General features: G+C 38.9%; 1 protein-coding gene across 3 annotated transcripts in view; it reads right to left on the bottom strand.

Moving 5' to 3' along the window:
• Nucleotides 1-313: 313 nt before the first annotated feature.
• necab2 (N-terminal EF-hand calcium binding protein 2) overlaps nt 314-20,315 on the bottom strand; it is a 141,246-nt gene continuing 121,244 nt past the window's right edge. For 2 of the 3 annotated variants that reach the window (XM_067588819.1, XM_067588820.1), the window contains 4 exons: nt 16,383-16,495; nt 8,077-8,154; nt 7,161-7,252; nt 314-5,492 (listed from right to left, as the gene is read on the bottom strand). In XM_067588819.1, coding sequence (XP_067444920.1) covers nt 5,464-5,492; nt 7,161-7,252; nt 8,077-8,154; nt 16,383-16,495 — 312 coding nt within the window. In that variant the 3' untranslated portion in view covers nt 314-5,463. Of the gene's footprint in view, nt 5,493-7,160; nt 7,253-8,076; nt 8,155-9,166; nt 14,278-16,382; nt 16,496-20,315 lie in introns of those variants that run through there. The other variant, XM_067588821.1, reaches the window with a different exon arrangement.

The following is a 20,315-nucleotide window of genomic DNA, read 5'->3' as shown; positions in this document are numbered from 1 at the left end:
CAATCCATGCAATATGGCTTTATGTTTCTATTTAGAATACATCAGCTCCCTCTTGAATGCAAACAAAATTTCGCACAGTTTGTAGTGGCACAGGAGTGCTAGTTTTATTTTTTAAGAAGTGAATGTTTAAAGGTATCCTGTGGAGTTTTCTTGTAAACAAAGGTTATACCTACATTCAGTGTTTCTCACCAATACGCATTGTGTCTATTGTTGAGGTCTAACAAATGTGCTGAATACAATTCCTTCTGCATAAAACATTTTCACAGCTGATTTTGAAAATATTTTAGATGGTTTCTACATCCATGTTTGCTAGCTAACATTTCTTGGCGCGTTACACGCGTTACCACCGTCAACAGTAGACCAACAGAATAGAGAGCTGAAGTTAAACTGAAACTTAGTGTTCTACTCCAGGAGTAAGAAAACCTCATTGAAAATCACACTGATATTTGTATCAATGCAAATAACAAAAAATCTTAATACTATGTCCTTGGTTCACTCCATATGTCTAGATAAAGATGGCCATTCCTTTTAAAATGATTTAATATTGTTGTTTATTCAAAATTTATATTTTTAGTGACCCATAACAAAACATAATTTCCCAAGAGTGTTTGTGAATATTGTGAACAAAAGTTATGATGTAAGTACCCACACTGCATTGCTGGTAAAATTTCATGGGAGTTGTAATCTTTTGTATACTCACAAATTAATAGTTAAATTTATGAAGGTTTCAACTTCGGATAGCATGTGCCTTAGTGGATCAATTTAGTTTGATGTTGTAATGTTTCATTTTTTCAAAAAGACCAATGAAAGAAATGCTCAATGAGATTGCATTGCGTTATAGAAGCTAGTGGAACAGAGGCTAGCCCAGCTGTGACATCAGGACTTCAGCTCTCTATTGCATGAAACTGGCGGGAAGAATGTGTATGACGCCTTTGTGTTTGGCACGCATAAAATAGGGATCCCATTGTGAATTGCTCCATAGCACCGATAGTGGTTAAAATCTCCAAAGGGTACCTTTAACACAGACACTCACAAATTAGTGGAAACATTTCACACATAAAGCAGCAACGCCTTTGCATGCTAGTTCTATAAGCCTACTGTACTATGAGTTTCTGTTACAGTATATTCAATAACATTCAGCACTTCCACATTCCACACAGTCCTGCCCCACTCAATGCAGCCCGGCGGCCTAAAAGAAGGGAACGGCGCTAGATCAATATTTGTATCAGTGTAGCTGGATCACCACTCACTGCTACCACAGTACTGGCAGATGACAGACTGGCTGTCATTCACAGATGAAAAGAGGAAATAGACTCAACAGTGAGAGGTGGATGGCACCTTTTGAAAGTATAGAGCTATAAAGGAGTGACTCATCAACAAATCTCAAACCAGATAAACTGTAATACTATACATTTCTAAATACTCTCATCATACATAATAACCCTTAATATATTGTATCTAGAAGTCACAATATTCACTCATTTTAAATTGTGCTTTCTGAGTGAGAGTCTGATTGTTTTACATTGGTGGGATCATAGTGGTGTTAGTGGTGGTGAAGTGAGGCATCTGAGGGATTGAATCCATGTCCCTGAATTTGACCTCTATTCAATCCAGGGTGAATGGGTGAGATTTTCAGCTTAAAATAAGGTGCGATCTGGACCAAAGATCAAGAACAATCAGAACAGTGTTGGCCAGAGGTGGGTCAGATCAATCTCAAGAAAATCTATCAAAAGCATGAGAATGGCAATTCAATCACATGGACAGTTTGTAGACAGAATATCACATAGTTTAATTTGTTGGATTGTGGAAGGAAAACCCAGGCCAACATTAAAACTGACCTTGATCTTTTGGGGAACATTCTTTGAACCATGCTGTTGATCGTCACTCGGTCACATAAGAATAATATCCTCATCAGGACATCACAAGGATGGTTTTGCCTTAATTTTTGCCAGACCAGACCCATCTGATCAGACCCACCTCGCATTTGATCCTGATGGCCCAGATTTGCACCAACTGGGATGCAGGTTAGGGAGGATTTTCCTATTGAGTTGTAGATTGTTAGACCCTTCTTGCTTTTTAGTTTACACTGAAAACTGGGGTCAACAATGGAAATATATGCGGGCATCGCAGTTTTTTCTCTGTGAGACAGATGCTCAGGTGTCAGCTACAGTATGTAAAATCATAAGTGATGTGGAATCCTGTTTGAAAGTCAAGGTTGTTTTTCCAGTGATATGTTAATAACTGAATATGTCTGGTTTACAGAAATCTAATGCAATCGGTGAAACTGCCTCTGTGTCAATAATACGTTAATGCAACAGAAGACTGGTGTTGCATAATCTGATGCCAAGAGGTCTACACTGAAAGACCGTCAGTGGGCGTTTCCCTGCTTGCTGGGAGTTTACATCACAGCAAAAAAGAAAGTCATCTTTTGAAAACCCTTAAAACCTCCTCTGCCATGTGGTGATGTTTAAGGCTTTATATTCAATGTCATTCAGATGGGTATCTCTGTCTGAAGGTTCTGATGGTAGGTTTTCTGATTCAAACAAAAGGGTTCTGAGAAGCTGCAGCGCCTATAAAGCTACTGACACTTCCACTGAGGAAAAATTTGCACCGTAGCACTAAAATATGTCAATAATACAAATATAACATATATATAACAACATTTTCATATGTACAATCTCTACTAGACTTACACAGCTAATATAAGCTACCCACCGGCAATTCAAACAAGGAATACACAGTCTGCAAAAATAAAACAAACTTTAGCTGCATGGAGAACAGGGAGGTGCTGTCTTTATGTCTCTACTTAGTCTCCTCTGTTTCAAGGTAGCAGCAGACTCATGTCTAAGTCAGAAATCATCCCTTGACAGCAAAACAATCTATTCTTCTCACCTCTTTAATGACCCTGTTTATGCTCAGAGATTCAGCTCTAAACCTCTGTTTCATGAAATAGCTACATGATGAAATATATAATACTAATGTTTCTCTACATGTCTGTCAATCAAAAACTGGCATCTACAGACAGTACATACCCAAATCTTTGTGAAGACTGACAATAATTGATAATCTATGGGATACTGAACTCTGAACTCCTACTGGCTGGTCTTAGGTGCTAGGTTATGTCACCATCTGACATACTGTACTCTGTTGCTAAGTACAGATGTACTCATGATGTTGGGCTTCACAGAGATTTGGATTTGGGCTTCTGTCATTCATGAAAAACCTGTAACACATGCTGGAGAAGCTGATGCAATGTATCTTCACAGACATTACTCCGACAGCAGCCATTGTGAATGTACATGGGTTGAGGAAACTTGACAAGAACAAGCAAATCGCTTAACAAAACAAATGGATTTGAAGAATAAAGGTTCACCATTATGGTAATATATACCTTGTTGGCTGATAAGATTTTCTGCCCCCCCTAAATTACACTTAAAAGTGGCATCATACATTTTATTCTAACCATAACCCCATATAAAATATGCTTGAAAGAGAACTCTCTCCATCTTTGAGATGGTAAAATTATATACATTATTAAATAAATTTAAAATATGTCAATTACCAGTATCGTATATCTGCCACCCCCCCCCCCCCCCCCCCCCCCTTTTTTTTTCTTTTTTTTTTACCTTCCTAACTTCAAAAAGTGTTTTTTTCCCCCAAAATACAGGAGTTTGCAAAATAGGGAGGGTCTTAAATTTGAGCTGGTATGGTGTTTGGCTAACTACACAAGAGCTAGCTAACAATGGTGCTGTCTTTAATGTCTGTCGGAAAACTCCTGTTTGCAAGTTGAAAATGATTAAGATTAGGCACCGAGGACGTACATCACGTATGCTGATATTTTATCAAGTTACTGAGCCAGTAGAAGTGTAGAAGTGCCACATTACTGCTGTTTGCTAGCTGTGTAGCTGCTCCTCTTTTCCATACCACTGTAGAAATCTGAAACTACAGTACACATATTGTATTTTAGTCATTCACATCTAGTGCTGGCAAGGCCTTCGTGGTTTTCATCATCACATTTTTACCAACACACCCCAAACTATTTTACTTAGGGACTAAGAAATGCTCAAGTTTTGGACAGTTTCTAGCTAATAAGCTAGCTAACCCTCAAGCCAAACTCTAGCAGTCAGTTTGTTCCTGAGATTGCAAGCTAATCATGTTAGGGGTGTCGAAAGCCCTCACTTTCTGAACATGTCGATGCAGCCCAGTATCACACCAAAGTGTGTAATACACCCACCGGTCCCCCGCGTCAGTGTCATGTTTTGCCTCACCTAGGTGTGAAAAGTACATGAGTGTCTACTCAATGCCAACAACTCCATCTAGTGGCCATAGTAATTATGACTCAGAGGACAGACGCAGTTCAGATGACGACATATAACGTGACAAATTTCCACATAAGGTGGCGTGTTGGGTGGATGGCTAGATACTTAATTGGCAAAAAGGATTGGATTTGGCTGCAGGAGACCACTGTTTGCTTCCCGCTTCCATGACGATGAAGGTTGCCTAACTTTAAGGACATAGTACCTTTAACCCACACCACATTTCAAGTGATCATTTTAACCCAAACCATGATCTCTCCCTAACCCTAACCAAGTGGTTTTTGTGCCTAAACCTAACCAGACCTTAACCACAGCGTTGTCACATCATGAAACATAATTATTTTTTAGCAGTGATTTGTAACAGTTTTACAAAGCACAGACAAATTATGTTGTGCTGCCGATTAATGCTGATAGAGGCGCAATATTAGAAAACGCTCCTAATGCACACGCGTGTACTTGGAGGGGCAAAATTTGACACTGACATGGTGGGCCAGCGGGTGTATTACACACTTTGGCATGATACCGGGTTTGTTGATGTGAGTTCAGAATGGCTGATGTGAGAATAATGCCAAAAGCATGTGGTCCGCTACAAAAAAAGTCCTACATTATTTCCACAAATTTCCTGTCTATGTGAGCAAATGTGAAATGAGCACCTACTATGAAGTGACAGCTTCATGGATGATATCTGTGGTAAATTCAACCCTAACGTGTGTGAAAAAAATGCTGCATTCCCAAATGCACTACTGAAAAACAGTAACTGCTACATGAAAAACTCAACCCCAGGGTCCTTGCTACATGACAAACTCCACCCTACAGTGGCTCAAAGCTACCTCATGAGGTGACCAGAACATGAAATAATCAAAAATCTTGAGCCAGCAAACTACCATGGTAAGATACGCATTTTAGTAATCGTACGTTGTAAAATGCACTGTTTGTTCAATATTCACTGCAGTTGACACCATTCATTTGCACTGTGTAAACATGTACCTACAAAAAGAGTTGAGGAATGTGAGGGTTGAAGGATTGGGGGGGTAAGGGAGGTGAGAGCAGGAGAAACGCAAGGGAGAAGGTTTTAAGGGTGGCAAGGAGTTAAAGAGGAAGTGGGGAGTGTCCGGGAGTCTTGGCGTGTAGTTGAATATCTTCATGCTCAATCCCTGTTCACACTGCACCAGGCGGCTGCAACGAGAAAGAGGGATGACGAGTGAGAAAGGTTAGAGAGATAGAAAGCGATTGAAAAGAAAATGAGCCCCAGAAGGCAGTAAAGAGAGAATGACATGCAAGGGGATGAGAGAAAACATATTGGATGGAGATGAGGGGAAATTTGGTGGAGAAAGAATGATGACAAAGTGTGAAGAAAGAGAATAAGTAGAGCAGAAGGCAGGGTGAGGAGAGATGGATAAAAAATGAGTTAGATAAGAAAAAAGTACAAATGGCAGACTGCCAAGCATCACCTCAAGTCACTGACAGTCTGCCTCAGGCCATGGAGGCATGTCAGTGTCAGTTGTTTTAAATTCAGCCATTACCAGGGCCTGGTTGCTTTAGTTGTTCAGAATGCTTTGAGCTTTAAGTAATTACACAGCCAGCTTTACTAACTAAACATTAATCAGTTTCTCATCCCTGATTGACTTCTATTCTCTTCTATTTAGTGTTGATTAATCAACACTAGTGATGACCTGTTGATTAATGCCTTAGTGGATTAGCTAATAGTTGATTACATTTTGATAATTGACTATAATTGACTAATCATTTAAAAGGGGACTCTGGTGATTTGCAAGAATTGCAAGAAATACATCCAAGGAAAAAAAAGACAAAATTGAAGCAGCAGAGTCCAAGATTTCCTGACTTGGTAAAGCTCCAAAAGCACTTGATGCTTCATTATCCATAATTCAACTCAAGAGCATCTTTCATTATGCAGCTTTTCATGTCATGTCAAAGTAACTGTGACTACTAGTTTCCACATTGTTAATACCATCTATGTCAAGATCCAAGTTATTACGACTCGGAAACTTTCGGAAACTCTGGATTTTTATGAAAGCTGCAGCTAAAAGGTGTCCTATGGAGTTTTATTTTATAAAATATTTATAACATGTTTCCTTCCTTATAAAACATTTGCTAAGCCCCTTTTTCAACATTTTAAATCCTGCATTTTTTTCATTTGTGTTTGCCAGCTTGCAGTCTTCTTCTTCCTTGCCTTTTATGGTGCATTGCTACATTTCTTCGTGTATTACTACCGCCAAGTATTGATCAGCAGAATACCATTAAGCCAGAGGAAGAAACATGTCACTTTGCCCACCTACTTGTGCATGTGTACGTGCATCCTTGTGTGCAGGCACCATACAAGGAAAACCACTAGTGGTTAAAACTTCCATATGGTACCTTTGATATTATGAATATGGATGCCTCATGTTGGTCAAAGTCCAGTGTTCAAGGTGACTTAACCAAAATTTAATGAACATGGTACTATATTGTCAATGCGTAGTATTTTAAACCACAAACTATTAATTGTTAACTATTAACTGCAATTATACAACCAATATGAACCCTTGCAAGTTGTAAACATGGTCATGTTTCCTATTTATCTCGACCATTCACCCCTATTAGACCCACCTTGCCGCATAAACACCTTTCAAACTTCATGCACCCAGTCTGCCTCACTGACTTTCTGTTAAACATTTGTAGTCCTCAAGTCCAGTCTGGGATCACTCAAGTGATGTCACTCATACTTAACAAAGCTCCTCTAAGCAAGTTGACTTTTATCGCATTGTTAACTTTTTTTTTATGCTGGTTGGCTGGTTTATTCTATTCAATTGTATAAAGTATGTGTGGTAAACTTTAACCACTAACCTGGCACGGCTACAGAGGACACGGCCTCCGGCTGGCACAGTGTATCCACCTTCACATGCTGAAAGGCTTTGTTGGGGGCCGACTGGAGGTGCCTGGGAACAGTGGAGAGGGTGAGAGATCACATACACACACACACACACATATACAGTAACTAGACACACAACATGTATGCACGTGCACACATCCGCACAGCCACTCATAAGGCAGGCACACATAGCCTCAAACCGCTTAGCACGGCCCTTAGCCTTTACTGTAAGAGTTAAAATATTAATGGCAGTGAGACGCTGTGAGCAGTGGAGCAGAAACAGATCAGTAGGCAGCTACATCAGCAGCCTCTCCTCTTGCCCAGCACGAGCACCATCACTAAATCATGATGACCTGACGCAACTCAAGTGCTTCAGCATCTCTGGAGCAAGCGATTGGCTTAAGAATGCTAATTAAATGTGGATGGAGGAATTTTTCCAACAGGCTCACGACAGTAATGGAAGAAAAGTGAGCATTTTCTTTATTTGGCAATCACCAATCAATAAAAACAACGGCAGGAAGGAACGGTATGCTGGCTGAGGAGCCAGAGTGCTGACTCAAAGGCATTTTCAGAAACAAAATGAATGTCCACACTTAGTACTGACTTTTAATACTTTTAAAGTAGATCAGCAGTGGGAATTAAACATTTTGCAGCAATGGGCCTTCCTCAGCATTTACAGATGTTTCAGTCTGCCTGTTGCTTTTGTTTATTTTTAGCATCACAGCAAAGCTTCTACTTAAACTGCATTAAGTGTTTTTTGAAAAGCTTGTTCACACAAGTCACAGAAAATCAAAAACCTTTTAATACTGGCATGAGGGACAGATATTAGTAAGGGGTTTATGCTTAAGATAGAAGTTCAATACACTGAACCAAATGTGACTGAAAACTCACCTCTTCCACTCCTCCTCTCCATCCCAGAACTCATAGATGACAAAGGATAAACCGTCCGGCAGACGCACGGCAGTCACACTGCGGCAGAGACAGAGGAGAATGGGAATGAGTGGATAGTAGAGGAGGGAGGATGGTTAGTGAATAGTTAGTGGATCATAGAGGAAGAGATGTGTGTATGCATCCGATTTATAGAATAAATGATGGTAGAGGGGATAGATCAGAAATATCGGTGGAACAGGTAGTAAAGGTGAAGAAAGGTGGAGGATGGAAATGATATGAGGTAGGGATAGAAAGGGGAGAAAAACATCATCAAGTACACACTAAAGGACACACTGTTGAAATGAAAAACAAACAGAAAATAATTTGGATTTCAGGAAAAAAAAAGATGATGGATTGTTTCCCACCTCTGCACAATATTGAGGTTACAGCACTTAACACAAAGATGAGAGCTTAGAAATTACATCACATCCATAAAAGTGAAACTTGCAATAATACAACAGAACAATGTGTGACCAGATCATTGTAAAGGGGGGATGTTATTGGTGAATTGTAAGCTATGAGGCCATTTATAGGGTACACCTTGCTATAATGAACAAAGGATACATGTTGTCTCCAGAACAGCATGAATGTGTTGAAGTATGGTTTCAACAAGGTGCTGAAGATAATCCACAAGGGATCTTTGTCTATCTTCACCTGTTGGTATAAGGGCTGCAGAGGAACCGCTGTCATGTTAGAACAATCATGACCTTACATGCATGTTAAGGTTTGTTATCTTCCTAAATTCTTCCATCTGACAAAGTTTAAGCTACCCGAAAATGACTGTAGCTGGTCAGCAACGTTATTTGTGTTACAACATTACAATGTTGGCTCGTAGTTCCTGACCTTGTTCTGGCACCAACATACAACTGAAACAGACTGCTGACCCTCTATTATTCATAGTCACCATTACCTTCACACAGTGCATTTGATATTACAAAAGAAAACTACCCAGCAATCTTTGAAAAACCGGTCGGTCAATTAACAACATTTACAGCTGTTCTGAAGGTATTTCAAGACTCTACCCATCTGGATGAAAAATAAGTCCTGTCATATGTCCTTGCCCTCTTTCTAAAACACAAGCAAAATATTGACATGAACATGTTTGTATGAAAATATAAGATAATAATATAACTGATAACAAAATGTTCATGCTTTACAAATAAAGTAAGGAGATGTATCATCTCTGGCTACCATGTTTATTTGAATTAGGAAAAACTTGGAAAACAGGTTGAAAATCTTTTTTTTTTATCATGCAGCAGAGGGAATAATTTTGGATCTTTGAGCATTTTTTAAATATTTTTCAGAAAATTGAGTGCTTAGTGCTGTGATTCAAACGTACATGAGAGGCACAAACTGTGGATAACCCCTGCAGGGCTGTCTGCGCCCTCATTACTGTCTTTCAGAGGCTGTAGCAGCCTCATGTCATGCTAGCTTGTCAGGAAGGGAGCTAAATAGAACTAATTTTGGTGAGGGAAAAACTGGCATGGCCATTTTCAAAGGGGTGCCTTGACCTCTCACCTCAAGATATCTGGATGAAAATGGGTTCTATGGTTACCCACGAGTCTCCCCGTTACACACATGCCCACTTTATGCTAATCCCATGCAGTTTTGAGCAAAAACCATGCAGTTTTTTGCATACAGTAAAAATTTGTTATTTTCGCCTATTCTAAAAATGGTGTATTTGAATATTTCTGCACACTGGGGTCCCTAAAGAGTCTTGGAATTGCATAAATTTGGTAACTGGAAAGCTGAGACTCTTGTGGGTTCAATGAGCACACTTGTATTCATGATTCAATGATGTTAGTCCCCACAGTAGCCATTTCTTTGTAGTGAGACCATTTTTTGAAACTGTTCTATTGTCTTGTGTGGTATTTTGGAGGGATTTTTGACCATTTTTATCAATTCTCAAGTGGTCAAAAATGGTTTAATTTTGCACCAAATCTACGTAACAAAGAGTATCAACCCAAAAATTGTTGCATCAACTTGAGACATAATTGAGCATGAAAATGGCCTTCATATACTTCCATTATAGTGTGTATGCCACGTCTATGTGGCATATACTGTTGACCTGCTATCTCCCCCTAAAAAAGACAAATGGGTCTATGGTGGGTCTCTAAGTGTTAAGCTACTGTTGCAGCCAGTAAACACATGGGTGAACAGGAATATATACAGTATGACTCTCTGAGATGATCCTATGTGGGGCCATGTTTTTTGTTGAGCTGGAATTTGATTTCTCATCACTGCCTGCTCATATCAACATGCCTTACCATCCTCTGACCTCTTGTCAGATGTCTGCATGTATTTTTGTGTAAACACCCAAGAAAACTGTAAAAACTGTTTCTGAGATGCTAAAAGTCATGCAGATATTTTCGAGGTTCATATGATTCATTGTGTTGAAGAGCAAGAAAGCCATGTAAACACTAGATGAACTGAAAGTGGCTCCTGACTTTACATATCACGTTGCAGCATTCAACATTAGGTCACTCAGATCATTTTCTATGTGATTAAGTCTTAAAGTCACATTTGATATAAGAGAACTGTGATGTTTCAAAAGTCTATGAATCATTGTCAGAAAATGTTGCAATATAAAAGTAAACAAAACACAAAGGCCTCTGATTTAGTGCCCGTAAAAAGCAGACAACAGCACTAACTATGCCATTTTCACACTACTCAAGTCCATTATTTGCACACGCACCTGTTTGGTAATTTTCTGGCTCTAAATGCAATCAAGGTGAGAGGAGCGGAGCAGCTGGCAGACAGATTAGGCGGTGCAGTGTAATTTTGGCCCTTGTTTCGGCATGAAATTACACCTGCATTTATGCTTGCTCAGACTACCTCTTATCACAAACACAATTTCATTTCAATTTTCAAAAGATTTCAATTTTCAAAGAGCAATTTTCATGGTGCAAACACAGACTTCTCCAAAGTCACAAATGCAACCTTTTTATGTGTTGAGTTTTGGCTCTTTCATATAAATATATAGGTTTTACATCTGGTGCAGGTATAAATGCACAGGCCCTTTTCTGCCCTTTTGTGTTTTTCTACACTGCAGACTGGTAAACTGCTCCGCAGAGAGTCTATACTGTGAATGCAGGTGGATTATATCAGACATCCTGAGCTCCATCAAGATATCAAGATCTAATCAAAGTAATATTTTCTGTCATGTCAGCAGGCTTATTATGTCCAGTCCAGACTATTACTTTTCTTACAATTTAAAAACAACTTATCTTATCTTATTTGCAGAAGTGGCACTGAACTGTAGAATATTGTATTATAGTGTGTAAATATATACAATATTTTACTCTACTGTCCAGGCTGTTATAATTGTGATAAATAACTTCACATCATTACTCAGTGGCAGGAGTTTCTGTCTCCTGAAATGCAAATTCAACACGAAAAAGAAACACTGTTTGCAGTTAGAAGCAGACTGGAGTTGCTGCGTATTATATTTGTAATTGTATATTTAGGTGTTGTGACTCCTGCCTGGTCTCTCCTTTCAGCCCATTAAATTATTTGCTGCTTTTAGAGAGAACTGATGTGATTGGCCATTATTGAGAATCATTCCATCTCCCGTCTGCTGATCCTGTTCCTTCAGTTAATAATGTTTTTTTTATTTTGCTCCTGCCTCTTCTCCACAACTCTGCACCAGTCTTTCATTTGTGCCTCTGGTCACCACAGTTGCAAAAATGTGTCGATTTTGAGCAGAAAACCAAACCTAGATATCACACATGTACAACTGATGCATTCATAAATGAAGTGAAATTCTGAAATTCTCCAATTCTTTGTCATTTCTTTTAATTGCTTTAATCTAAAGACTAGGTTTTATCACTTGGCCTGAGCAGTGTATAAGCAGTCTAAAAAGGTACTTATTGGAGTCAACGAGTCTGTCCCTGTAGTTCTTCCCTGAACCTGAAGAGGGCACTGGGGGGACAGGCTAAACATCTCCACAGGACTTTAAAAGAAGTAACCTTGGTTGTGTGAGCTCTGCTGGAGGATATAATCAAGTGTTTGTGCATGTAATCACACATTCACCCTAAAAGATAATGAGGAGGGAAGACAGAGATTAAATAAACTTTATATTTTACAGTTAGTTTGTGCAAGATTTAACGAGGGAGCGAGGAGAAAGAAAACGAAAGGTAGGCAGTGCCAAAAGAGCAAAGAACGACACAGCAAACAGGAGAGAAAAGTCTATTCCCAGGTAATGAGCAGAGCAGGCTCCTTCCCTCAACAAACCTTCCTCTCCCTTATGAATTATTAACTTCAGCTACATATGGAAGTATTGTGTTATCATTTTTACTAAAAAAGTAAGGGAGTAACAAATATACCAACAAGCCAGTGAAAATCTAATGCTCAAAACTAACAAAATACTTTCATCTAAGTGACTGTAGTGTTGTACCTAAAAGCCCCTTCCAGCTGTGTGTGTGCTGTTTGTTGACCTCAGCAAAGCATTTCATACTTTTTATCCTTCAGGAGCAGAGTGTAGCCCAGAGGTGAAGACTTTTGAAATGAAAGGGGCTGTTAAGTTTTGCTGATTACAGAAAATTGTGTTTGTAAATGGATGGATGAAGTTACTGATAATAAAATATGGTATCCAAATTCAACAGGATGCCCAAACTGTTCACATACTGAGCAAAACTGGATTTCATTTGCAAGGAAGAACTTCTAAAATCATTGATTTCACCATGACTTCTTCCTCTGAAATCTAATATTCACAATAGTTCACCATCTTCATTTAGTGTGTTAGCGTGGTAATATTTGCACACAAAACACAATGTACAGCTGAGAGTGATGGGAATGTCATTTGTTTTGCAGGGTCAGTATTAGACAAATTAAAATTTTGATCTGATGGTGGCACTAGTTGAAAGGTTTAGGGATCGCCAAAGTTATTACAGTTCATTCTAAGGGGAGTGTGAAGCATCAGTTTACAATTTCATGGCAATCCATCCAATAGTTGGTGAGATATTTCAGTCTAGACCCAAATGATGGACCAACAGACAGACTGAAATGTCCTTGAATATGATGTCTATGTATATGGTTGTGTGGATACAGGGAATGACATGGTTCATGTTTAAATTTATTTCTCTGTTTTTAAAATTGGTGCTGCTTCAGTATACTAATTACTGCCTACTGTAGGTACTGTAGACTGGTATTCACTTACATTGCATACACTACAGGCTTTCAATTACACATTTTGTCAAACGGCAACACTGGAATACCTTTAATGATAGAGGTAACAGTGCTGGGATCGTAAATGAAGGAGCTGGTTGCTGAACTTTCACATAAGTGAAAGAGGATTTATACACCTGGTTTAGGCTGTCCCTCGACAGTTGGGGTAGAGCCATGGCTCACTACAGGACTTTGATTGAGTGCCACCAACTTTACTGTAACAGTGTGAGCCTGGAACAAGAAGAAGACCTTTGTCCTGTTGCACTTTCCAACATTTTCCATCCATGTGATTTTAGGGCATTATTTACTCTGAAACATCCTCTCACTACAAGCACCATTTGGTTACAAGATATGCTGACACCACTAACTGTGGTGAATTAAATTGGGATGAGGAGGGTACAGTTTATTCTTTTGCTGATGTGGTTAGTGTTTTGCTTCGTAAAGACCTTAGTGTCTTTACTAAGTGTCCCTGGTCTCCTTCCATCCAGCCAACAGTTGTTTGAACAGTGTCTCCCCGCTCCTTCATAGTGCCCACAGGCACAGCTTCCTCATCTGTGCCCCTGTCACACAGAAACTCGACAGTAGAGGATGGTCTGCAGATTTACAACTGTACCATTTCTTCTCATTTTTATTACTGATCTTACTGTACTCTGACAGATATTCACTGCCTTAGAAGTTTTCTTGTGTCCAATGTTTTTTGTTCCTTTGTAGTTTTCAACAGGAAATTGACTAAACAGCAGGGACCAGATGCATAAAACTCTGTGCAGATTCATGACTAAAACTGTGTAGGCACAAAGCCAGAAATATGCAGATGTATTCTTTTCATCAGATTTATAAAGCTGTGTGTACGCATAGTTCTGTTTATAAGTCTCAGTCATTGAGGACCTGTGCATGAGACTCATTTCCACTCCCACAATGATCCATAAATGGATGAAGACACGTCCTTAACCAGCCATTTTCATATCAGTTCACTGCCTGCTCCACCAGTCTATACACCTGTCAATGAAACAAACGGGGGAGAAGAAGTGCTGTTTGACCGTCTGTGCTCTGGCGTAGATCTCCAACAGCAGAACAGCTGTTACTACGCATGACTGTACGGCTCTTTATACCATCCTTATCATTAATTCATCACATGGACTGTAAACCATCATCAGCAGTGATCTCAGAAATGTAATCAATGATTAGTTTGTAGCTCTCATATCTAAACAGACTTTACACAGTGTGTCACAACTAAAGATAAAATAAAAAGATTAAGAGCAAACTAAAATGTTGACTCCGATGTTAATTAAATGAATGATAAAATTAATCACACAAAAGCAATTAATCAATGTTACATTTATAAACGCACCTTTGATTGGCATTTTACAGATCTCTATGTAAATGCAAAAAAATCACACAATCAGTGCTGCTGGTTATCAACCTAAACAAACAATGTTTTACTAAAAGATTCCATCTCTCACTTTATATTTCATCTCCAGCTCATCACATCATGTTCAGATTGCTTCAGAAAAGCATGTGTACGCCTGGTCTGTAGAATGCGTGAGGTGTGCAGTTTATGTGTGGGAAATGCATTTATGCATCTGGCCCCTGGTATATTTATGACACAGCCGTATTTAACCAAAAATGACTTGTCACACATGTATTACACACAGATGATCTCCATTCAGCGTATTAGGAGACTTCTAAAAACAACTGACTGCACTGATATTGATTTGGATGTGTCACATTAATGGTTTGAACCTTTGATGAATAGTCCATTTTGTGTTTTTTTCTTTGGTCTGCATTAAATCTATTTGTAGAGATTGATTTTCAATTTGACATTAAAGGGTCTTTTTTCTGTTAATCAATTTCAGAAAACCCTAATTACATCAACTACGATTCAAGGCTGTGAAACAATAAAACATGAAAAAATCCAAGGGGGACTGAATGCTTTTTAGAGGCACTGTAGTTAGATACAGTGCCACATGTCATTGTCAGTTTAGCTCTTCGTTTTACAGCTGCTGTAATCAATATTTTTATATTAACAATGAATCAAATCACTGTGTGTAATGTAAAAGGTGTTCCTTGTAATCACAAACCCACAGAGAATCATCAGAGTTAACAAATAGCTGGTGGACATAGCGGAGCATTTATCAACTAAAGAGACAGATATTTTTCTCAGGAGTTGGTGGAGACCAAAACAGAGCTGAAAAGAGAGTGAATATTGGACAAAACATCCATTAAGTTGACAGAAACACAACTCAAAGCTAATGCTGCTCCGTATCTGCTAGGTGTGTACCAAACTGTTTGCTACCAAGTTTGTCATATCAACTTTAAAGGTGATAATATGTGTATAATTGTGTTTATAGTTCATTTCCGCTGTCCCCAAGTGGCCAAAAAAAGAGTTAATGGTGTAACTACTTTCGAAGATATAAAAAGGTCTTAAAATACCCCCAAAAGCACTGCACATTATGTGAATGCATTATAGATTCTGTGCAATAAGGAGTTGTAAAGCCTTATAGAGCTGTCTCTTCCACTCTTGCAGACCATTTATCCCAAAGTACAGACTACAAGATCTGGTGGGAGAAACTGTAATACAAATAGAAGAACTGCAGTAGAGTCAGCACCTTGAAGTCTTGCCAAGGGCATATGCAGAATATGAATGTGGTCTATACATACAGCATATTGGGCCTGGGATTTGGGAAAATCTCTTTGGATATTAAATTGTTTCATAGCACCCTGAAGCTCTGAGTGGAAGGGACGGGAGGTTTATAATACATACAGCATGTGTATAGCAGATAATATTACAGGTGTAATATTATAGGAATTGGGTATGCAGCACAATATTAGTATCTCACTGATCCAAACCACCCGGGAGTTACAGCAGTTTTTCAGATAATGATGAAATACTCATTCAAAGCTGAACAGGAAATATTTTTTTAGTGTTCTTGTGCACTAAAATACACTGACGAAATCCGAAACCAGAGGAGGGAATATCTGGGTTAGTAAAGAGAGAAATAAAGAGAGACCCTGACACAGAAAATGGAACACATTAAGGGTTACGGTGCTGCAGCAGCGCCAGTGGGGCAGTTGTAAAAATGTAGAGCAGCAGCGAGACTTACTGAAAACAATCCCTCTGAGCGGAGACGTTCTTCAGGTACTGCTTCAGAGCCTCACAAAACTCGCCAAGCTTCTTCTGGGAGATCACCATCTCCTGACGAATCAGCAGCAAGGACTACAGAGAGAGAGAGAGAGAGAGAGAGAGATGAGAGAGTCAGCTGGTTCTAGGACTCCGTTCACAAACAAGCAGAGCCCCTAGACAGACACCCCCTTTCGACTAAACCAAATTATAGGAAAACAAAAAGAAAACAAGAATAAACCAAAAAACAGTGCAAACTAGAGAGCTATTTAATCCTAAACAGACAATACTCAGTGGCAGATTACCTGACCACTGCGACCGATCCAAAACTAAGGAAATCCTTGACCATGTACAGACTCAGAGAACACAGCATCGTCGTGAAGAGAGGCTGCCACAGGCAGACCTGGCTCCCCAGAGAAGACAGACTGTGCACCCACTGCACACAGCAGGAGGTGGAAACCGAGCTGCACTTTTTAACCACCTGCCAGCTGTGCCGAGACATCAGAGACATATATGACCCACAAGTTACAACCACCTCAAAAGACTTTGAAAACAGTGCTAATAACAAAAAACTTCCATATCTGCTGGATGAAATCCAGCAATGTGCAAACACAGCAGCAAGATTTGTGAGCTGTTGTGACTGGAAAAGGGCGTGAATACAACCACCATGAAGATTGTCAATAACCTGTGTATTCCTGCACTGTGCTAATCTCTGTACATAGACATACATACTGTACATGCATACAGAAAAAATATCTTTCAATACATCCATTTAAAAAATGTTGCAGTGTTTATATAGTTCTCACTTATTTGTATTGATATTTTATTTTAAGTTATGTTTTACTCATCTGTATATTTCTAACAGCAAGATCACAGTTCTTCTGTTTATGCACAAGTTTCACACTTGCTTTGGCAATGTAAACATCTGTTTCCCATGCCAATAAAGCCCCTTTGAATTGAACTGAATTGAGAGAGAGATCAATTCTGTACTTTTAGAACATTTTATAGTAGTGTCAACCATTGTGTTTGTTCCAAGCACACAGATATAAGCTAATGGATTCAACATCAAGAGGTTTTCAGGTTCCTGTTGACCATGTTTAAGTTCTGTGGAAAACAATGCAGCTTAATTTTCTTTTTCTGTCTTTATTGACTACATATCAAATTTTTCAATCCAAAACACACACATATACTTTCAATTTGCCAAATAAATTTTGGAGTAAAATCTTTTTTCTGCGTGGATTTCATTCACTGGCAACGTTTTTTCCAAGTGGTTTCAGGTTAAAAATAAAAAGTCATAGCGACCCTTGTCAAGCTTCATGTCAGCATTTAATTTTGCAATAACTGTGCCCAGTCCAAGAAGTTGTCCAGCACACTGTAAAACCACAACTTCTCATGGATTAAACAAATGATATATAATGGGTTAATTAGTGAGCTTCAAAGGTGCTGGTAGGGAATGTATTTTCCTTTATTTTACCAGTGCCAGGCTAGCTGCTAAGCTAACCACCTCCTAGCTTGAATGAGAGTGGTATTCATCCTATCATCTAACTCTCTGTAAGAAAGCAAATAAGAGTATGTCCAAAAATCTGAAACTAATGCTTTTATTTGTTTTTAACTTACTGGTCATTTTACCACTGATAAATCTGTCAGCTCGTTAGCAAGCTAAAATGCTATCAGCTATAGCCTGCGTGTTGTTGCTGTAAACACATCTGATTTGTTCAAGATCCCCTCGAGATGTCTTTTATGACACGTAAACATACTCTGCTTTTAATAATAATGTGTCTGATATGTTTTTACCACAAAAAAAAGTAACTGCAACCATGTTATAATTCTTAAAATTACTTCTCCTTCATTAAAAAACCCAGAATCTATGAATATGCAAATATTTTTCAATTCAAAATGTAACCTACTTCACTGAAAAGCCCATTCTCAGTGTATGTGCACTGAAAGCCTCAAATTTCCACCTCAAACTAAGTTGCGTCTAAGTTGCATACCCAACCATGACTGGCTTCCAAATTAGATGTGATGTCACAAATCATGCTTGTATGTATTCGTGTTAAAGTCTCCTTTAAAGTGAGCACACAGAGAAACTTGTCTCTTTGAGCAGATAAATGTGAAAACAGCCCTCTCGAGTCAAACTCTTCACATACATCATTCTGCACATTCTTCAAGTGAAGTAACTTGGAGGGGGAGGTGAAGGGGGGGGGGCTTTCATATATGCAACAGAAACTATTTTCAATGGTGAAAGATGCAAATAGACATCATTTTCTGTTGTTAGGTACCACTTATCTTTATGGCAGCACCTGAAGTTATCAGGAGATTTGTGATACAACTACAAATCCTTTATTCATCTGTGGCTTAAGTGTTAATCCTCCACTACAGGCAAGCAATTTCTTCTGTTGAATAGCATTGGAAGGGCATGAGGCAGTATTCCCTGTCTCCCACAGGCAAAAGCCAAATGATCATTATCTCACACAGCCTATAGAAATCTTTTGACTGAATCTTCCTTAAGACCCAGTGGTCAAAGGCAGATAAAATGTAACTGTCACATTCCCCAGTGAATGTGTTTGTGTGTGAGAGAGAGAGATATTGGATAGATCTTCTGTTGCATTTCTCCGTTTGATCTTAACTTTCTGTACAGTACAGTAGCTCCCTTCTCGGTGGTGCAGTATAGCTATAAGAAAGGCTTTAGTGTGTGAAAGGTGTGTGTATCTGCATGCTTGTGTGTATGGAAGAAGCTTAAGCGTTGTGCAATTAGAGCCTGGAGGCTTTTTTGTAATTATTTGTATAAATCCAATTTACAAAAAGAAGAACCGAAGAGCTGTGTCTGAGACGGTTTCGATCAGACGAGATTAGCTGCTATCTTCAGCTTTAAATGTGCCATCGTTACTGTAGCTCACAACAGCACAATTAAAAATTCATCCACTATGACCTAGATAACTGCAGCAGTGTCTCACTGAGACTCCACAAAACACATTCACACATTAACAGGCACACAAACAATCACACGCACGCACAAGCACATGCACACACACAAATATATCTTATGCATGTACACATGGACCAGCACTTGCACGTCAGCTATGATTACACAAGACACACAAATGCATAAACACACACACACACACACACGCAGCTGACTGCTGGGTTATCATTACTTTATCTATTATTCATCATTGTGTGAAAAGCTCTGTGTCAGCCTGTCAAGTTTGTCAATCAAGCTCTCTCTAAACTGTCATTCTCAGTCATTCTTCATAGACACACACACCTACGCACTCACTGGCCTACATACAAAAACACAGATGCAGTAAATCACAATGCCTGTAAACTCACAAACAGTTCTTGTTGCCAATGCACCCACACCCAGTGCACAGTGTATCTTCTTAAATGTATTATATATATTATCTTAAATTTATAATAACTGTATTTCTGCTGTTGACTTTTGAGTTCCATCAGTGATGGTAATTTGCAACATTTCCCATAATGCTTTGACAGTCTTTAAGAGGCCTGAACATGTTGCTTTCAACCATGGGTTGTACACAATACATCTGGGTGGGCATGGTGACAAGAAAAGAACAAGTGTGAGGAATAAAAGAGGTGCATCATAGTAGGTTTATTGTGAATTATGTCAGAATGTCAGAGAAGCAGGGATCTCTACCTCCTGTACAATGGATCTCTAATCTAGAAAGAAGACTCTTAGATTTGTAGGTCCTGACACTAAGGTTAGGTTGCACCATTAATATTTTAGCAAGTTTATTATTTTTTGCCGCTATTTAACGTTACATAGCGTACAGAAAAAGTTTCAACTAGATGCTAATTTGCACTGAACAAGTTGTAGGCTGAGCTGGAATAAGAAAATACAAAACAGAAATGCAGAATAAATGCATGTCAAATGTTTTACAGTGAATTCTACCTTTTA

Source organism: Thunnus thynnus, chromosome 5, assembly GCF_963924715.1.
Source record: "Thunnus thynnus chromosome 5, fThuThy2.1, whole genome shotgun sequence".
Taxonomy (NCBI): domain Eukaryota; kingdom Metazoa; phylum Chordata; class Actinopteri; order Scombriformes; family Scombridae; genus Thunnus; species Thunnus thynnus.
Note: the sequence above shows the minus strand (reverse complement) of the source record. Positions and strands in the feature narration are given on the sequence as shown.